This window comes from Hippoglossus stenolepis, chromosome 2 (assembly GCF_022539355.2).
Source record: "Hippoglossus stenolepis isolate QCI-W04-F060 chromosome 2, HSTE1.2, whole genome shotgun sequence".
NCBI classification, from domain to species: Eukaryota; Metazoa; Chordata; class Actinopteri; order Pleuronectiformes; family Pleuronectidae; genus Hippoglossus; species Hippoglossus stenolepis.
Genome location: NC_061484.1, coordinates 1,958,416 through 1,973,446, shown reverse-complemented (window position 1 = coordinate 1,973,446; position 15,031 = coordinate 1,958,416). Strand labels below are relative to the sequence as shown.

General features: G+C 41.3%; 3 protein-coding genes across 3 annotated transcripts; 2 read left to right on the top strand and 1 right to left on the bottom strand.

Moving 5' to 3' along the window:
* Positions 1–673: 673 nt before the first annotated feature.
* tmem187 (transmembrane protein 187) lies at positions 674–2,177 on the top strand. The gene has a single exon (XM_035146482.2). The coding sequence runs from the start codon at positions 833–835 to the stop codon at positions 1,610–1,612; it is 780 nt and encodes a 259-aa protein (XP_035002373.2). The 5' UTR covers positions 674–832; the 3' UTR covers positions 1,613–2,177.
* Positions 2,178–3,283: 1,106 nt separating this feature from the next.
* On the bottom strand, positions 3,284–7,210 carry si:dkey-9i23.8 (parapinopsin). The gene is made up of 8 exons (XM_047342153.1): positions 7,117–7,210; positions 6,148–6,287; positions 5,964–6,027; positions 5,661–5,786; positions 5,169–5,307; positions 4,655–4,819; positions 3,623–3,707; positions 3,284–3,493 (listed from the first exon to the last, which is right to left on the bottom strand). The coding sequence occupies exons 1-8, from the start codon at positions 7,208–7,210 to the stop codon at positions 3,284–3,286; spliced, it is 1,023 nt and encodes a 340-aa protein (XP_047198109.1).
* Positions 7,211–8,325: 1,115 nt separating this feature from the next.
* Positions 8,326–14,097, top strand: ndufs8a (NADH:ubiquinone oxidoreductase core subunit S8a). The gene is made up of 8 exons (XM_035175990.2): positions 8,326–8,437; positions 9,299–9,354; positions 9,750–9,815; positions 10,557–10,646; positions 11,814–11,922; positions 12,535–12,598; positions 12,797–12,925; positions 13,445–14,097. The coding sequence occupies exons 2-8, from the start codon at positions 9,312–9,314 to the stop codon at positions 13,574–13,576; spliced, it is 633 nt and encodes a 210-aa protein (XP_035031881.1). The 5' UTR covers positions 8,326–8,437; positions 9,299–9,311; the 3' UTR covers positions 13,577–14,097.
* The last annotated feature ends 934 nt before the right edge of the window (positions 14,098–15,031 follow it).

Below are 15,031 nucleotides of genomic sequence, written 5' to 3'. Positions count from 1 at the left end.
ACAAAGAATGCACAATTGTAAGTAGCACAGTATTTTTTCTTGGCTGGGTCCAAGTCCAGAAGCACTGTGAAGCCCGATAATAGAAACTTATCTGGGATGTGTTGATCTTTCTAGTACAGGCCACAGATCACTGGAGCAAGGTCCATATCTTTTACCTACCATGATTTTTGTGTTTCACTTTTCACCAACCAGCTAAAGTGACATTACAGTTAGATTAACAGTAAAAAATGGTACATGCATACATGTCAAATAATTATGCATAAACGAGAGAAAAGAAAGAGGGGGTTCTTATTGCCCATTGAAAAGTTCACTGTACATTTGGACAATGAATTTGGTTTTGTTACATTTGTAGTGTCAATGAGTTATAGAGTCATAGAGACACATTCTTTAAATTCACATATAAATCCTGTGTAATTAGGGGCATTGTTTGCCATTCTGCATTTATGGATGTGTGATTTACAGTATAGTCCCCATCATTAAGTTTATGATGAAGTCAATGTCATAATTCTAATCTTTAAAATGTGTAAAAACATTTTCACAGTCAAATTTCACACAAACCATATATTTACCCAATACATAATCCTTCAATTGAGTCTAAAAAGAAACTGCATGGATACAGCGGTAAAATAAATTCGTCTGCTGCTGCATGTCACTGGGAAAACTACTTCCACAGAAATGTGGGCGGGGAGAGTAAGAAGGAAGCCAATCTAAACCCTCCATTTTCTACCATGTGACTTTGAACCCGGAATCACAACAACCGCTCCCACTTGTTGAGCTCGTTGACAGTCGGAGGCAAACAGCTGGAGTGTGGAGCTGTTCTCTGACACCAGCCATGATGTCGGCTCTGCTCCACGTGTTGCTGCCCTTCCTCTTCTGTGTGATGGTGGCCAACACCAGCCTGTTTGACGGAGCGGCGGTGGACTTGTCCTACGATCACTACGCGGAGAGGCGGGTGGAGTCTCTGCCGCTCTTCCTGGCGATGCCCTGTAACTGTGCGGTGAACGTGCTTTACATCTTCATGGGTATGTACTGGCTGAGGAACAGAGCAGGGGAGGGGCAGCAGAGCCGCTACCTGAGGCAGGTGTTCGCCCTCATGGCCATCCTGTACGCGCCTGTGCAGTGGACGCGCTTGGCGGTGCTGCGGCGCGCCCCCGCCGTGCTCGACCAGTGGTTCACGCTCCCGATCTTCGCGTGGGTTCCGGTGTGGATCAGCTTCATCGAGCGCGGCCCGGCCAAGTGGCGCGCGTCTCACGCGGCCGCGGTGGAAGCGTGCTCGCTCCTCAGCTACGGCCTGTCGCTGGTGTACGAGCGCGGCTTCGAGGTGGCGCTGGGCTGTCACGTGGCCCTCGCCGTGTTCCGGGGAGTGCGCGTGCAGCGGACGCACGGGGACGGTCGCACGCGCGCGTACCTGCAGCTGGCGGTGCTGTCGTGCGCGGGCTTCGTGCTGCTGAAGGTGCTGGACCACTGGCTCGCCCAGTACCGACTGTTCCAGCGCTTCACCGGACACTTCTGGTCCAAAGTGTGCGACGTGCTGCAGTTCCACTTCAGCTTCTGCTTCCTGAGCACACTGACGCACAGGGCGCAGGAGAGGAGCGCAGCGCGGCACCGCTGACATCACTGACCCTAGAACCACCTCACTTCACTTCATTGTCTATCCATCTATCCATCTATCCATCTATCCATTCCATTCCATTCCATTAGGATCATATCTATCCATCTGTCGTTCTATCTGTCACATTTGTCATAGATCAGTTATAAACCAGTAATCAGAACAATGGGTTGACGGGTTGTGTAACATCCACCACCATAAATGCACAGTGGTATATTGTTGGATGTGGAGGTGGAGGTGTGAGTCTCCTCCAAGTCACTATAACACGAGTTGTCTTAAAACCAATAATAACTGCAGAGGAGAAACTAGGAGCCCTGGATTCAAGACACTTAAACCCTTGCACTTGTTAATATTGTAAATCCATACTTTTTTAAAAATGTCATAATCAAATCATATTGTGAACAATTTATTTTTATAATTGTGGATGATTGTTACTTTTGTTATTGCTGCTAATGATTACATTTTATTGAATCTTCCCTGTTCCTGTATTATTATTATTATGTAAACTCTCTGCTCTAAAAATGTGATAAATATTTGGAAAGAATAAATCAAATGAAAAAAAGAAAAAGTCCTCCAGCATTCATTAGGGAGACCACTTCTAAAGGTCCACTGGAATAGGCCTGCAGGACAAACTGACCAAGATCTGTGTGGAAACTATAATCTCTGAGGATTTCTCAGTAATTGTTCAAAAAACAACTGTATGGTTTTCACCAGTATGAAAGTGTTCAGCTTTTTGTATGTCTTTGTCAGAAAAATACTAACACCAATTAATTAATTAATTACCATCTCTCAGTCTAATTGGAGTTGTTGAGTCATCGCTGGAGGAGAGGTACAGGAAGGAACTTGTTTATGCATACTTGTATACTTAGGTTTTATTACTTAATTTGAGATAATACTTGGAATTGAGCTTCTACTTTGACAATTACTTGCACATCTACTTGAGTATGGAGATTGTGATCACCGGGGAGTCAGTCAAGAGCGAGTCAGGACACTGGTCCATGGCACTTACTACTCACCTTTGTAGATTTTGGGGATTGGTAAATAGGTGTGAATATTTACATGGACTGCAAGGTGGGGTGTACTGATAAATGCTGCTTGATCAAGTTTGGTGAGCCACCTGAGCCAAAAGATACCAGGGGCGATTGCCAGGGCCAGTCCAGCCATGTTCACAGATGTCTTGAATAATATGGAGACTGAGAAAAGCACTGCCTCCTGTGTTTACATGCTAATGGCTGCCACGTCATTGGTTTAAAACAGTCACGTATGATTATTATTTCCATCCATATATTCTTTTTATGAAGATTGACGATGCCTCTGCATTTACACCTGTACTGTCCCGTGGTCTAGCTCTGTCTGTTTTCAATCCAATCACATCACGTGCATTTTAATGCAGGTGTAAAGGGGAACCTGTTGAAAACGTTACAGGTATAGAAAAGCTCTATGGTCTCAACAGGGTCTCGCTGTGAAGACTTCATGACTTCTGGTAAAATGAACATTTCAGGTGGCAAATGGGATCATTCACAAAATGTAGCCACAAGAATATATTTTTCTTAACTATTAATATGTTAAACAGTGAAAAACAGAAAAGATACTATGATATATCATAAGGATAACATGCAAGTTTTTATGAAATGTCCTTGTTGGGTTCTCCTCTTGAAATATACAAACCCCTGTTTACAGCTCATGTTTAGTGATGGCAGTGAGCACAGGCTCTGACAGGGGTTTTCTTTTGGTCCACAAAAGGGCCAGGCCCGCCTCCCTGAAGTCCTGGTGGGAGCAGTAGATCAGAGGGTTCAGACCACAGTCCAGGTATGACATCACTGATGACAATGTCCTTAACCAATCGGGTGCCGGCGACAGGTCCTGTCTTCCCAACAGGATCAGCTGATTGGTCAATGGAAAGAAAAAAAGAACTATGAGTGGAGGAGTGTTCAGTCTGTGGCTTTACCACATGTGCACCTGCAGATACAGCAGCTCCTGACATGTTTCACCATGAGTGAGTGTAATTGTCACCTCAGACACAACAAAGGGAGTGTAGCAGAGCACGTAGGAGGCCACCAGCAGAGGAGTGACTGCAGACAGGTCTGCTTCATCATCACTGAGAGACAGAGGAGACAAGATGGCTTTACTCACACACACACACAAACACACACAGCCTGCCTATTATAGCATAACATTATAAAGTGTCTTCACATAACATACTGTATGACTGGTATTACCAAACAGGCATACAGAGCGTAAGCCCACCAAGCCACAATTACTATTGATTGTTTGAAAGTCATAAAGCTCAGTGTAGAAACACAAATTGACAACATAGAGAATGTAATTAACCACAAAAAGACTAAGAATGACCAAAAAGGGCACAAGATGACCATAAATGACTGCTGCCCACAAGGACCCCAAAATACTAAAAGAAACTAAAAATATAACCACAGACTATAAAAAGATGCATATTGGGCAGAAAAAATAAATTAACAAAGAACAGCCAAAAGACAACCCAAAAAATGCTTATTGAGTACACAGAAACACAAACGGACCGAGAACAGACACAAAACAAACATGTAGAGACTCAAAACAACAACAAAATGAGGTATACTGGTTACAGAGAGACACTAAGGAGTGTACGGTGCCCACAAAGAAACACAAAATGAGTACTAACTACAAGGACCTGAAAAACTACCAAAAAGAGATGCAAAACTACCATAAAGAGACATTAATCGACCATAAAGACAACCACAGGGATGCAATAAAATCATGTTATTTTTTGGAAGTTATGGGAGGTTTGCACTGCTGGACCAGATATCTTTGAATCTGTTGAATCTCTTTAAGGGAGGTGGAGTGAGTAAAGGCAACATGACCCAAAGAGCCATAATCACCCATTTATGGTACATACACCAGGTTGATATAAACAGGAATTATCCTTTACCATCTGTCCACTTCAGGTTGCAAGGCATTAACAACATCAATTACAGTTTGTGACTAAAATGTCATCGGAGCAGTTTCCAGCTTGTGTCACTGGAAACGATCTTAAGTCAGGTGGTTCACCTGTTTGAGTTGGAGCCGCAGCCGATGGCACTCAGCAGGGAGCAGAACATGATGAGGAGGAAGGGGAGGAAGATACAGACGGAGAAAGCACAGAGAATGTAGACCAACATGTCTGAGTAGCTGCTCTCCCAGAAAACGGCACACAGCATCTCTGCACTGTCATACCTGGAGGAGAAAGAAGACATGGTGGAGATGAACAGAGCAGAAAGCAGGAGGCGTGGTATTAGACAGAGTGGTATCTGACTAATCTGAGTCTTTAGCATTTGGCTTCTTATTTTAATTCCATTTTTTAAGTTAATTTGCAGCACACCTCTGGAACAAAATGGGAAACGTGTATAATTCTCACATCCCCGAGCAAAGTCTCTTACTTTAACCTTGTGGAATTTCCTCTTCTGCTGTCACTTCAGACACCACCAGCTGAACGAACCACTGTTTCATCTCACATCAATAAAGTACTTTAATAATGATCCTGACAAATGTTTTGAGCACTATGAGAAAACAGCAAACCACATACTTGATCCAGGCATAGATGACAGGGATGCTCCCAAACACCAGCCCTGTCACCCAAGAAGCTGAGCACGCTGCCACCATGACAACAAAGAGAGCACTTCCTGTGGAGGCCCTGCCGATCAGCCGCTGCACACAGAGGATAGCTAGAAATGAGAATAGAAAACCTTACAGCGACTGCATCAAGGCAAACAAGGGACTGTTGTCAACTGTTGTAGTTGCTCTACTACACTGCTACATCAAGTATAAATTAGAGGTACTTAAAACTTAATTGAACATTTATTTCTGTGGCTTTATACTCCTGCAATAAATTATTCTCAATCATATCTTAATTGGTGCAGTCTTTGTCAGTGAATACTATTTTTCTTTTCATTGCATAGTTTATTTTTGGCCATGCATTAACAGATATGTTTAACATCTGAATTAAAAAATCTAAACTTCTGAATGGAGAATATAATCAAGTGGTCTCTATGAGTGTGTGCGTAGAGCTTTGTGGTACCTAGGCTCCCTATGGACGAGGTGATGAAGGCAAACTTCAGCAGGCTGACGACCTCGCACCATGGTGACCTCTGACCTCCTGTCAGCATGGCCAGCAGGGCGCCGGAGATGATGAGAAGGGAGCAGCCTTCACAACACAGTAATTCATTATCAGAAATGTCAACTTCCTGAGATGTAAATCCCTGTGATTAATCTGCTACAATACTAGCATCAGTTGAAGTAACGAGGTATAGATACACCAAGGAAGAAAGTGACAACATATATTCCTGTACCACACGTGTGTTGGTGTCAGTGTGAGTTGTACCTAAATCTGACAAAGTGAGACTGATGAAAGGAAGCCAATAACGGCAGCAGAACTGACCCTTGCACTGAAAAAGAAAGAGTTAGAATGAATGAGTTCACACTAACATGAGTGATCACCCAAAAACAAAACCTTCAGGTTGTTAGTTCTCTATGGTCTTTGAACTAACATTAATAAACAGCCTTACCATAAATTTAACAAGCAGAACAAGACAGTTTCCCACAATTCCCATGACCATCTCCAGTCCCAGCAAGGCCACCAGCAGCCACTTCTCTTCCTCTGGCCACAGATATTCCATGAACAGAGTCCCATTCAACCTTTCAGCCACTGAGAGACAGAACGTGCAGAACAAAGCAGGGTTTATGATCAAGGAATTCTGCGTAAATCTGGGAGCTGTTCATGTTGACTGAGGGTTTAACAAGATGCTCCTTATGGTCTGTGATGCCAGGAATAGAAATAGGGAACTGTTCACACATTGATGATAATAAGTATACAATACATTTTAAATAGAATGATTAATAGTCTCTTTTAGGAGGTGTAAAGTTACTCTTCTAGTTCTAATACATTTCTAATCTTTAACTGTTTTGGGATGTTTAATAATAAAGCCAGGGGGCTTTAGTCTTGTTTCATTTTATTTAGACATCCATCACATTTTATGGTTGCATGTCATTTAATGTCTTCCATTCTCATAATGTCATACAAAACAAGAATAAAAATAGAAAACAATTAGATCTAAGTACTCAAAACAATATAACTGACAATACAAATAAATGGAACACATTTGAAAATGGAAAGTGTGAACAAAAATCAATCACTACTTCGAGTGTCTTCCAAAGACAGCAGGGGAACAACAAAAGATTAAATAATGTGAAAAATGTACATCTATACAGTCTAAAATACTGTTAGTTAAACAGTAGAAAAAATATAAAGCAAACACACAACTGTACAGTAATGGATGGTGTGACACAAGTACAGAGCTGTGTTTTAGTTAACATTGGTGCAGTATATGATGTCACCACCTTATGATATCACACCTTGTCTTACAGTATAAAGACTGAAGGCAAGGGCAGTTTACTTGTGCATAGAAAGATAAATACGTTTCAAAGTCAATCTGACAAGATTTGATCAACAGTTTGTTTGAAAGAGCGACACTTACTTGTATGGTGAGGTGACAGTCCACAGCCTCCAACTGTGTGAAGGTGCCAGGTGTCTGTAGTGGAGAGCTCAGAGGGGAGTGTCATCAAATCCATTTTCAATTAAAAAACACATGCTTCATTACCCTAACTCCAATGGCCCTGACGCACACTGTGTGTGTGTGCCTGTATTTTAGCTCCTACTATACCACCACTTCCACCATATGATGACTGAACTACAACTGGAAAAATAAGCCCCTCTAACGAATCAAATTCAAAAGGTTATTTCTCTTTTTCAGCTCTGTCAGTTCTATTTTAACAAAGTTATACCACTTTGACTGGGCAGCTTTACACTGACGACCTGGTAAAATGTTTCTCAGTAAATGTATAATTAATAAACCTAGTTAGTCAAACTCAACCCGTTACCTACATTCATTGGAGAAGCGAATATTATGAAGGATAATTTCTGAAATTGATACTTCAGAAATATCTTAAGATGTAACTCTGTCACCAGGGAGAACTTTGGGTAAATGTATGGCGAATTTGTGATAGCATTTGTTTTAGCAATAAGGTAAAATGATTTCCTTTAGAATTACTGAGCAAACAATCCAGTTAAGTCAAACACTTTTTTATTTGTTTTGAAGGCAACAAGATGTTGTTGTTTTTTTGTGCAAAAACTATAAATAGATAGAATGACTCCAAACCAAGTCCTGAGCATGTTTTCAAGAACGGCTTCAATATGGCACTGTGATCAGTGTTAAAAATAAGATGGCTCTGAAAACCAGGAGCTTTTGTTCATTACAATGTAGACACACATTTAATGTGTTGATATGTTTGTTCATAATTAAGGTAGTTTTTGTGTTGTTGTTTTGATGTGGTGGCTGTAGCACTGATCTAAACCTGAACAATTTTAATTGGTTTTCTTTTTTTTTCTTTGTCAATAAGGATGCAATACATACACGTATAGTTTTGTTAATTAAAAGGAAACTCACACACACACGCACACGCGCGCGCGCACACACACACACACACACACACACACACACACACACACACACACACACACACACACCGGGGATGTAATACACATTATATAAAATATTTATATGTATTAATAAAATATGTATAATTGTAGGTATATACAGACTAATTTGCATATTATTATTATTGTTTGTTAATACAATTTAGAAATAAATAAAATAAAAAACAGGCAAACATAATAAGGTTCGTCACTCGGCTCGACCGTCCACTGACGTAACACGTTGTGTCACTTCCGGTTCACGCACGGTCCGTCCCTCAAATCGTCCGCTGTTCTGGTTAAGAAGGCCAAATAGCGACATTTCGGTGAGTTTAAACCCATTTTAATGTTTTAAATCTCTTCTGTTGCACCTTTCCTTCACATCGCAGTTCATACTCAATTCTGTATCGTTCGTAACTGACCTCGTAGTGTTTGCAGTTACCCACAATTCACCTCAAGCGACCTTTATGTAAAAGTCCTTGACAGTGTGTCAACTAACCCGGCTGCTAGTCAGTGCTAGCTTAGCTTCGCAGCAAACCCTGACACTTCACCCAGGAAACACAGAGCCACCGGTTGTGTGGTACGTGTGTGCTGGTGTCCAGTGGTTACCGGAGTGTTCGGTGTGTTTGGGTCTTGTAACACGTTGTTGTGTAGCAATGTCATTCAGCTGAAGCAGCGCTGGGAGTCTTCACCTCGGGGTTAGCTGAGGTGGACAGTTCCAGTAGAGTTTCTCTCCTGGGTCTCAGCATGTGACTGTTACAACGAGGTTAATGTTAGCAGCTCAGAAACAGTAAAGTTCTCACCCTCCATGTTTTTCATTCACGGTGTTAATCAGTGACTGTGTTGACTGACAGAGAGAAGCTACACACACGTTACCATCAGTGACAGGGGGTTTGTTATTACATGTGTATGTGGCTATGTATGTATAGAGTATATAAACACACACATATATACACACAGGGTGGAAAACTAAAAACAGTAGAATCAAAAGTTGACACGTTGCTATGTCAGTATTGTGCATTTGACAGAATCACATCATTATGCAAGACAACAGGGATCAGTGAGGATTTATTTAATTTGATATGTGTGGTTCATTTCTTCTTCAAATAATAATTATAAAAGGTAACAACAAGGCGTTGATGCTGTCACTGAATGGTTCCTCTTTGTTATCGTGTGTCTGGTTTCAGCTGCAAAGACGTCATGGCTGCAACACTGCGCTTACTTTACAGTGTGTCGAGGCCAGGTAAGATCTCTAAGTGTATTTGCTTACAGTGAGAACAGTTTGAGGCATTTGAGTACAAACAAATCAAAGAGAGTAATCTCATCAAGCTACTGTGACTTTACAAAACATTTAAACAAGCAATAATGAATCACAATTATATTTCACATCAGTTTTTCCAGTTATTGTGATCAATACATCTTAACGGCCCGTTAGTACTTTTGTATCGTCAACGGATGGTCAAAAACAAATAAGTTTTGTTTTTGTGGTAACAACACATATTATTAAGCTCAGATCATATTCCTACGCAGTATATTTGATGTATAGTGAAGTGTTGTATACTATGTGCTACAGCAATATCTAATGAATGTTTCTACCATAATGATCTTCATGTTGATACACTTTATCTTTACTTTCAGGCACTTTTGTGACCAGCCAGAGTCTCGTGAGGCCCTTCAGTGTTTCTGCACAAAGGGCAGGATTCAGTAAGTAGCACTACGACACACACGCAGCTCATTGTGTTGGATTGTTGTCATCGATGTGTCTCCTTCTGAAAGGCTCTCTGGTATCTGGTATTCTGCTATCACAAAGCTATCTCACTTTCTACCAGGTTAGCAGGGTTTCAGTTGTGTTTCTCAAATTTAAGACCTTTCTAGTACAAGTTAATACAGTGTTCATTGTTATACCATCCAGTTATTTAAGTATGATGGAAAACTAATACAGTAAACATGGCCCAGAATGATTATGAATATCATCACATTTTAGAGTAATTCCTATATATAACTACTCAAATGAATCTATGCCTCTTAATTTCTGTCTTGGTGAGGTCATATTCATGAGCAGCACAACTCTGTTTTCACATGTGGCCCTGTCATGTCAACAGGGAACATGTAGCATTTATATTATATAATTACAAAACCGACTGCTGAAGATGGTTGTAAAAACATGTCAAGCAGGAAAACTGTGGTTTTGGAACCTCATCAAAAGAAGGTTGAGCAGCCCTAAAGGGTTATGGTTGTGTGTGGGTTAATACGTACTCTTCTAAATTAGTACCACGAGTTGCACAAACACATGAGACCTCTGTGGACCCTGAACAAGTGAAAAAGAGTAAAGACAGATTTATGAAAGTGATGTCATTTTTGCCATCAATGTAAATGTTTTGATATTTCTTAAATGCTTATGTTTAGTATCTGAACACCACCACCTTCACTTGATTGTGTGTGCAGAGTATGTGAATGCCCAGGAGATTCCTACAGACATGAAGTCCATCACAGACCGAGCTGCTCAGACGCTGCTGTGGACAGAGCTGTTCAGAGGTCAGATGACACACTCGCACACAATAACAAATGGGATAAAAACATTTGTTAGAATTGCTGTTTTACAGTCCTCAGTCACAGAGGGACTTGAACACTTGGTGAAGCTGAAGCTCATTTGATCAGAAATTGTGAACTGATGATACAGTTCTGTCAGACATTTGTCTTTGCTCCTTGTCTTTCCTCTCTATGGGATTTCAGGATTATGACAATGTATTTTGCTGTTGCATGCTCTTGTTATTTCATGAGGAGATTGTTATGTGTGTCGGCTCTTTTCATTAAAACACAGCTAAGATGTAGCAGGACAGAGATGGAACAGTTTACATTTTGGATGATAAAACATCACAGCACAGCCATAACGCAGCACTCACTCGTACATGTTGCTTTATAGCTTGGGGTTGGACATAACAACCGATCGCAGGTTCCCTCTATAGGACACAACATGGCCAGCTTTCAGACAAAGCTACCAGAGCGCTGTCTGTCATGGCTGACTTCATAGTGAGTTGAGCTCAGTTTATCAGCTGCCTCCTGTCTTCAGGTTTCTCTGGTTTGTGTTGCTGTAAGTAAATAACATGTTGTCATAGGGAACAGGGGGATTCAACACTACAATAATTAACATCTCCTCCATTTTAACGTATGAAGTCAGTCAGGACCTGTATTGGTATAAAGGTGATTTGATTGGCTGGTGCCTGTGCTGCTGCTTGAGAAGTTTAACTTTTCTCTACAGAACCACAATGCAGTTCAGATACACATGATGACACCACATTCAAATTGAAAGGGCAGCGATTCTGTTGAAGTCTCCAACGCACGTGTGATTGCTCCTGAAGTGGAAGTGTCATGTTGATAACAGCTGTTTCATCACTGTCTGCGATGTAGAGGAGTCAGAGACACATGCTGCAGAGACAAACCGTTACCTGATAACTCATACTGGGATATTTAGAACCAGGTTATGTTTTGACAGGGACTAGTGTGAATGGAAATTTACTGATACAGAGCAGAAGTTGATTGAAGCTAAATATTTTCACATTTAAAGTAATAAAGTAATAAAAAATGAGTCCCTGCTGCTGTACATGTGTCTCATCTAGGGCACAAAACCTGTACAAACAGCCGGGCTGCTGCATCCAACAGTTTTCTGTCATTTTTGCCTAAATGGTTGTGTTGTGTTGTCAGGTCTGGGCATGACAATGAGCTACCTGTTCAGAGAGCCTGCCACCATCAACTACCCGTTTGAGAAGGGTCCTCTGTCGCCTCGCTTCAGAGGAGAGCACGCCCTGCGCAGGTGAGAGTGACGCCAAACAGCCACCCTGTGTAACGTGTGTAGTCTGACAGACTTTATCAATGGAATACATTGTGTTGTCAATCAAATGGAGTAAAAACTAACAACCACAAACAATAGGAGCAACTGATCACACAGGGTTACTTGTTTTTAACAGTATATAAGATCATTTTTTATTTCTACTGTATTTTTAATGCCAGTGCGACCCAGGACAAAGCATTAACATAACTATGTTTAGACGACCTTTTCATTCCACTGCTGATTCTGCTACGAAGTCCAGACTTTGGTCTTTCTCAATCTCAGGACTTCAATCTCTGAACGCTTAAAGTTCTTCTTTTTAATCTTTGATGTCTTTTTTATGATTAACAATTCTGCCATTGGGTAGGAAGCATAGCCTTATGTGGTGTTATATGGGTGCGATATACATGTATAAACCTGCTGCTGCCCATTCAAAGTACAATATACTGATATTGACCGGTGGCAGCCGCATCACTAACCACTTCCTGTCTTAGAGCACCTTTAATCCTACATTTGGATTAAACTGACATTTTATTGTTAGAGAATCTCTGAGGTGCAATAAAGCTTAACTAAGTCTTTGTAATGATCTTACACCAGGTATCCTTCAGGAGAGGAGCGCTGCATCGCCTGCAAGCTGTGTGAAGCTATCTGCCCGGCCCAGGTACACACACAGAGATAGACTTTAAAACGAAAGTCAACTAGTTGTCCTGATTGCAGCATGGCCTACATTTTATGTCCGTTGTGAATAAATATAGACATTTATTATTAATCTAAATACCAGCATGTGAAGCAATAGAGCACTGTAGAGTCTCTATTTAACCCTAACGTTGTATGTGTGTGTGTGTGTGTGTGTGTCCAGGCTATCACAATCGAAGCTGAGTCTCGCACTGACGGCAGCAGGAGGACGACTCGCTATGACATCGACATGACCAAATGCATCTATTGTGGCTTTTGTCAGGAGGCGTGTCCTGTGGATGCCATCGTAGAGGTGCGTGTTTGATCCTGTGTTACAGCACAATACAAACTTATCTCCTCAGCCTATTCAGACATACTGTCAGTGTTTTACTCCCTTAAAGGACATTTTGGAGCCTCTGTTGGAGGAGTCAGTAGATGAACCTACATGTGTGACGAGCCATTTTGATTTCAGTGCTCGAACTGAATCACAGTCAAATTGACAAAGTTGTCAATCCCTAATATGTATGTTTCAATCACCGTGCAACACTCTCAACTAAAAGACACTGTCCCCTGCACCCAGGGTCTGTCAAGTGCTAAATGCAGCTGTATTTTGTGTTGTCTCTGAGGAAAAGGAGCATGAAGCACCTGCAATAGGAAGTCCTGTGAGAACTAGAGATTTTGAGATAACAGAGCTCTACAAAACACTGGCTGTGCAGATGATTCTGTGTTCCCATTGGAAGGATGACTTGTGTAATGAATTGCTGCAGGTTTTCACGACAGTTTACTGGTGCTCGTCTTCTTTCTTACCTTTCTCTCTTTCTGTTTTGTGCAGGGCCCTAACTTTGAGTTTTCCACTGAAACCCACGAAGAGCTGCTCTACAACAAGGAGAAGCTCCTCAACAATGGAGACAAGTGGGAAGCAGAGATAGCCGCCAACATAAAAGCAGACTACCTTTATCGATAGTAACCAGAGTTACCCTACACAGTGTACAGATGCCACTTAACCTCTCTGACACACACACACACCCAGTACGTCCATACTGTACATATTGTAAGAAGACAGACTCAGCTGTAGTGGATGTGCTTCAGGGTTGGATTTGTATTTGATGATGGATCCTTCGTTTCAAACATCCCATTCTGACATGATGATCATACTTTGACATGTTTTAGATTTTTTTTCCACGGCATCGCATATTTATTATAGAATGGCAGGTACCCACCGGCTGTCAGTGTGGCAGCATGGACCAGTCTGTGTGAACATCAGTGCGGACCCTGTGGTTTTGTCTTTATTGTCCCACTGGCCTAACAGACGTAAACACTGAGACATGCTGTGACACTGATGGCAGACTTCATCCTGGTTTGATTCTAATGTCCCACATAAGTGTACATGGATTATTGTTATTCTCTCGGGTCTCAGTGATTAGTTTTATGGTCTTCATACTGTATCAACCCTGACTAAAATAAAATTCTGGGAAAAACGATAAATGATATTTCTGAATTTTCTCCTGAATTCTCAGCTCAACCTTTAGCCTCTTATACCTAATTTAAACCAAACTTAGCAGACACATGAACACTTGAACGTACATCAGTGTGATAAGATTGAAGAAATCACAGATGTGTGCTTGGTAGACAAAGGTTGTGGTAGATGAATGAGTCAAGAATAAGACTTTTACCCAAGAGACAAGGTTATTTACCGAATGTTTGTTTCTTATTTTGCAAAGAGGTTGCAAATGCTATTGTATTGAATTAGCTACAGTAATGACAAGTGGACATTATCAGGAGTCATTTCAGAGCAGTTTAACAAGTTTCTCTCTAATTTTGAACTTCACCTTGTGATGGTTGGATTGGATTCACTAATATTCCATCTTTCCAGCCTTGATTTGTAAAATCGGTTGGATGGAATCTTATTTGAAAGCAATTTGTTGAAGATTGACTTAAGGTTCCTTATTGGAATTCTTTATCAGGATGTCACACTAAGTCTGAAAAGCCTCCAGTTGGTCCTAAATGCTGCAGCACGAGTGCTGACAGGAACTAGGAGAGATCTTATTACTCCAGTCTTAGCTTCTCTGCATCGGCTCCCTGTAAAATTCAGAATAGAATTCAAGATCCTCCTTCTCACTTACAAAGTCCTTGACCATCAAACCCCCCTTCATATATCAAAGAGCTCATAACACCATAAATGATGTCCCAATAGATCAGAGTAGAACAGGAGGTAGAATCTTCAGCTACCAGGCTCCTCTCTTGTGGAACCAGCTTCCATTCTGGGTTCAGGAGGCAGACATCTCTAAAACGAATGCCTCATCCACTGTTTTTAGTTTTAGTAAGTAGGTTTTAGTTTTGAAACGCACCACCTTTGCTACATTTGTGTCCAGGTCTGGACTGGTAATCTGGCTTCCGGCATTTTCCCATTGGTCTGACG

Excerpts from the sequence above, each read along its gene's own strand:
- tmem187 (XM_035146482.2), top strand. The coding sequence starts at position 833 with ATGATGTCGGCTCTGCTCCACGTGTTGCTGCCCTTCCTCTTCTGTGTG.
- ndufs8a (XM_035175990.2), top strand. The coding sequence starts at position 9,312 with ATGGCTGCAACACTGCGCTTACTTTACAGTGTGTCGAGGCCAG. Across the intron at positions 9,355-9,749 it reads TTACAGTGTGTCGAGGCCAG|GCACTTTTGTGACCAGCCAG; the intron begins GTAAGATCTCTA and ends CTTTACTTTCAG. Across the intron at positions 12,599-12,796 it reads AAGCTATCTGCCCGGCCCAG|GCTATCACAATCGAAGCTGA; the intron begins GTACACACACAG and ends GTGTGTGTCCAG.
- si:dkey-9i23.8 (XM_047342153.1), bottom strand. The coding sequence starts at position 7,210 with ATGGATTTGATGACACTCCCCTCTGAGCTCTCCACTACAGACACCTGG. Across the intron at positions 6,028-6,147 it reads TTCTGCTTGTTAAATTTATG|TGCAAGGGTCAGTTCTGCTG; the intron begins GTAAGGCTGTTT and ends TTTCTTTTTCAG. Across the intron at positions 3,708-4,654 it reads TGCGGCTCCAACTCAAACAG|TGATGATGAAGCAGACCTGT; the intron begins GTGAACCACCTG and ends TCTGTCTCTCAG.